Genomic DNA, 4,721 nt, shown 5'->3' with positions numbered 1-4,721 from the left:
TTTTTATGAAAATTTGCTATAAACTACATAAGGAATTTTTCTTGTTTACATGATTATGGTTTTTATAACTGTCCTGATGTGTATAATAATAAATAATCATATTTTTTAAGTTTTGTAATGACACCTCAACTGACCATAAAGGTTCTTGAAAAGGCCTCAAAACGGTCCACAGACCACCAGTTGATAATCACAGTTTTAGCTTATTTTATGGCTCTGRACACATTTTATTAGTGAGAAAAGGACACAAATGTCTCTTTTGATTGTAAAGTTTGTAGACCCTGAATTATTCTGAACCTTTATTACACTAAAACAGAAAAATAAGACATTACATGAAGACAGGGGTCATTATTATTGTTTTATTAATAATTACATTTTCACAAACCAGGTGTTTTTTTTAACCTGGTGACTAAACAACACTTGTTGATTAATGCATTAATTAATGCACCACCTGCAGACCCCTAAACACATTGTGAAGCTCATTTCTAGAGGTTCTACAGAGTCTTAAACAGGGTTTAATGAAGAAAGTTGCATCAGTTTTCATATCTGATCTGGTATTTGAATGATTGAGTCACTTCATGACGCCCAACAGTTTGTGCCTAAAATGTTGATCAGAAGCAGATGTGTGTGGTCAAACTGCAGAGCAGAGAAATGTAAGGATTTCTAAATGAAACTCTGTTTGCTGGTGATGCTGGGAGCACTCCGGATCTACTGGAGATAAAGATTYAAAGTTTTATGGATTAAAAATAAACAGCTCTAAAACCAAAACCAATTAAAAAAACTCTTTCCCACCCTCTTCTGCAACATTTTACAGATATTTCTGAAAAACCCTTTTTTAATTAACTTAGACGAATTAAAAACCCATGAACGTACAGAGAGATTCACAGCAGCTCCTACAGGTTTCTCCGCTGCAACAAGGACTGCACAAAGTTCCTGCAGAGACACAACAAAACCTCATCACAACCAACCAAACAGACTCACTGCAGCAGGTCAGCGTGGACAGAGGAGGGGGGAACGCTTCGGGTGTCTTGTTCCTGAAGTGATGGATCTGATCCTCAGTAATGAGGGCGTTGCTTCGGTCGGTCGTGGTGAAGGAAGAGTTGAAACTCTGGATAATAAAGCAACATGTGTGCCTGTTCTCTTGGTCTGACCGGGGCTGTTCAGTGTTGGGCAGATCTTTCTCAGAATAACGTCTTTAACAAAAGTGCGGTGTTACCGGGGCAAGGTGGAAAGGGGCGGGGCACCAAACTTCATTCAACGTTCATGTCTTTTTATTTTCTTCTTCTTGGAGATTTTCTGCCACCTGTCAGATAACTTTGGGCCTCGGAAAGGAAGGAGGTCAGGAGGTGTTTGTTTATTCGGCTCATAAGACTGACGGAGGATTGTTGTGTTTTTCCCATGAGACTACCGTGTTTCCTGCTGCCTGAAGGGCTCGACACACGGGCAGCGACAAACTACAGCGATTAACGGCTGTCATCACAGCCAGGGTGAAACCCGACACACGGGACGCAATAGCGATCGCAGCGTTGCGAATCACGCTCTCAGGTCRCTTGTCTTCACGAAATTTGATTGGTTCTTGACTCTGAAGGCGGGTGTGCATTACGGACGTGTAAACTAAACAAATCTTGCGATGCTAATGATATTGAAAAACAAACACACATCAAGATACAGTTTTATGAGGAAAAACTTACCATAAACTTAACCCTGGTGCCAATAAATTCCCACAAAGCTTTTTAGTAATCCCTCGGTGTAAGTGTTAGCTAACTGCAGTGTGTAGCATACTCTCCTCTCATTGGTCAGTCAACGAAACCCTCGCTGATTGGTTGTACATTAAGCGACAGCGACAAAAGTTGAACATTTTTCAACTTTCATRHRTCGCGTCGCAAGCTCGCGTGTGCAMGTCTACGTGTACGAGCGCAAAATTTCACATGCACTATTTTCGCCGGTCGCTTAGCTGGAGGAGGGCAAGAGATTGTCGCCTCACCGCACAGGCTCCATAGGAAATAAATGGAGAGCGAGCGAYGTCGCCTCCCGTGTGTCGAGCCCTTTGACACTGCAGCGAGCAGCAAAGATAAAAACAAGTGGCATAAACTAATTATCATAACTCCAGTTTGATTTGTTCTGTCGACACAGTTTAAAAACTGATGTAAAGTTTGAATCTCTGCTTTTAACACAAATTGAAACGGTCTCAGAAAACACATATCCTTCCTGTTAGAGCGCTTTAAGGCTCACGAGAGTTAGTACAGCCACCGTKACACCCCTCCTGCTCACAATCAAACTGCAGATGTTTGCTCACCGTAAAACGTCCGGCAGCTTGGGGTCTCGATACAAGCCGTTGTGTAGATACCCCTTAGAGCCGTCAAACGTCACCAGCTGGACTCTGTCTTTACTCTGAGCCTTCGCTGCCACCTCGTAGGTCTGACACAGTCAAACAAACAAACAAACAAACAAACTAAATTAGCTAATTGCTGGGCTGCAGTCATGTGACCCGGATAATGTGCTAAATTCAGAATGGGGGGGTGGGGTGGCAGGAAGTGATTTGCTCTGGTTGAAAACAGTGAAATATCACAGTGAGCACTAATGCTCTAAATGTGCTGCAGCAGATGAGACATGGCTGAAAACTCTGCGTACATTTAGGATCTGATCCATAATAAAAAGACTCATCATATAATCTGGAGGATTTACCAGCGCTGAGGTGACCAACATAAACTATCTGCTGCTGCAGAGCTCGTTTTATACAAGGAGTCAGATGAAAACTTTCAAACACTCGAAGCTACAATGATTTAGTTTCAGGTTGGGTCAAACATTTAGCATTAAAGAAGCTTTAAATGTCTGTTGACTCGTTTCTGCCCGGGTGAGCAGTGATTTGTGCTGTTTTAATTAACATATGATAACAATGCTATCGCTAATGCTAACAACCAGTTAACCCCTGTTTTTTCTATGTGCTTGGAGCTACTTGTGAATCATTTATTTAGCTCCTGTAAACACAAATTCCAGTAACTGTCCAATAAAACATCTGAAAATAGGATTTAAACGATAGAAACTCTTGCGGTGTTTGTTTCCACCTCCTGTTTTCAGATTGTTGATCCACTTTTGTCTTTTGTCTGACTCACTACTTTCAGAACACAAATAAAACTTTGATCTTTCTCCTGATTGGAGCGGCYRCATCAAGTGTACGKTACAGATTTATTCATTTAGACGCTGAATCAGCAGAAGGAAACAAGGCTGCAGTTACTTCCTGCCCCCCCCGACATCATTACGTCATCAGCAACACGACTCCAACAGYCCACAGACGAGGACGTCGTTAATTCAGTCAGAACTAAATGAAAAGCTTCACCTGTCGAGCCACTTCGATGGGAACCAGGTGATCGTCTTCAGAGTGAAGGAACAGGATCGGGCTTTTCATTTTCTTCAAACTGCAGGAAACAAACAACAAAAAGCAGATATTCTTATTCATCTGTCCCAACAGCAGCTAATATTAGTTATTAAAGTGCCTCACAGCTGTTCGGTGGAGAACTCAAACTTGTTTTCTGCCCACGGCACCGGGAACAGAACGCCCATGCCTGGAAACTTCCAGTAATACTTAAAAAAAAAAGAAAGAAAGAAAAACGTTACGATCAAGTGTCAGATTATTAAAAATAAAAAMTAAAAATCTCTGCTGAATCCAGATTACCCAGAAGAACGGATTGATCGGCATCGGCTGTCGGTCCGTGTTGAACGCTCCCTCCAAAATGACCCCATCAAACACCACACCTGCACAGGTGAGACAGGCACAGCATCACAGAACAGTTCTGAGTTGGAGTTCTGCTGAAAGCTTACRACTAAAACTATCTTACCTGTTGTAGATAGTTTTTGCTACTTTTTCAAATTACTGCCAATCCCTTTTATTTACATAATACTCATTTTTTTGTGAGCACAAACAGCAGCAGCTTGCTGTAGCAGGAAGCCTGACACACTTTGGAATCAAAACATTTCTCCCAAAATGTAAAAATGACATATTTAGAAAACTTGGGTTGTTTTAAAAAGAAACAATCTGAGACTGAGAATGCTCCAAACCATCTGCAGCAGGTAAGATATTGATTGYCAGAATCTTAYTTCAAAATGATCAATATATCCTTTAAAGCAGAGATTTTTAACCCATGGGCCACGGTCCAGCGCCACCTTGAGGGTCTCAAAAGAACAACAGTTTTTAACTTTGGGCTGCCGGACCGCATTGATTTTGAATAAGGTGCAATACACTTTATCACCACTAGTAGCAGTAGTGCACCACTCCAATATTTAACAACTTTTTTTAATATGTAGAAGAAGAACCTCAGAAACCTGCCGAGAATGGAAACCTATTTTAAATGAAAAGTAGAAGCAAAAATGAAAGTAACTCATCAAAAAAAGCCAAAGTTTGTCACTAATATGAAGAGCAGCCTCTGGTTCTACCATGCAAAAGTTTAAAAAGGCTTTATTTTCATTTGCAATTTATCAAATTAATTTTTACAGTTTATTTTTATTTGGAACATTTACATTAAATATTTTTGAATGTATTTATTTTATGATCACTATTTTATTTATTGAATTGTCTATTTTTTGTTGTTTATGTTATAAAAAAGTTATTTTTGTGCTGATAAGCCTGAGTGGTCTGTTGACTGACTGTTATATTTGTTCAAATAATTGTTATGGGCAAGTTACAATATAAAAAAATGTTTGTCATAATCATGTCTTATGATTATTTG

At 40.0% G+C, this 4,721-nt stretch overlaps 1 protein-coding gene across 3 annotated transcripts in view; it reads right to left on the bottom strand.

The window, feature by feature from the left end:
- Window positions 1-342: 342 nt before the first annotated feature.
- Window positions 343-4,721, bottom strand: part of si:ch211-117n7.7 (Monoacylglycerol lipase ABHD12-like) — an 8,656-nt gene continuing 4,277 nt past the window's right edge. Inside the window, exons 9-14 of one of the 3 annotated variants that reach the window (XM_014019888.1) lie at window positions 3,671-3,750; window positions 3,497-3,579; window positions 3,335-3,413; window positions 2,294-2,415; window positions 871-930; window positions 343-708 (exon numbers count right to left, since the gene is read on the bottom strand). In XM_014019888.1, coding sequence (XP_013875342.1) covers window positions 891-930; window positions 2,294-2,415; window positions 3,335-3,413; window positions 3,497-3,579; window positions 3,671-3,750 — 404 coding nt within the window. In that variant the 3' untranslated portion in view covers window positions 343-708; window positions 871-890. Of the gene's footprint in view, window positions 931-2,293; window positions 2,416-3,334; window positions 3,414-3,496; window positions 3,580-3,670; window positions 3,751-4,721 lie in introns of all 3 variants that reach the window. The other 2 variants (XM_014019886.1, XM_014019885.1) reach the window with 2 other exon arrangements.

The sequence above is a fragment of the Austrofundulus limnaeus genome, unplaced genomic scaffold (assembly GCF_001266775.1).
Source record: "Austrofundulus limnaeus strain Quisiro unplaced genomic scaffold, Austrofundulus_limnaeus-1.0 Scaffold235, whole genome shotgun sequence".
Classification (NCBI taxonomy): Eukaryota; Metazoa; Chordata; class Actinopteri; order Cyprinodontiformes; family Rivulidae; genus Austrofundulus; species Austrofundulus limnaeus.
This window is presented reverse-complemented; position numbering and strand designations above follow the sequence as displayed.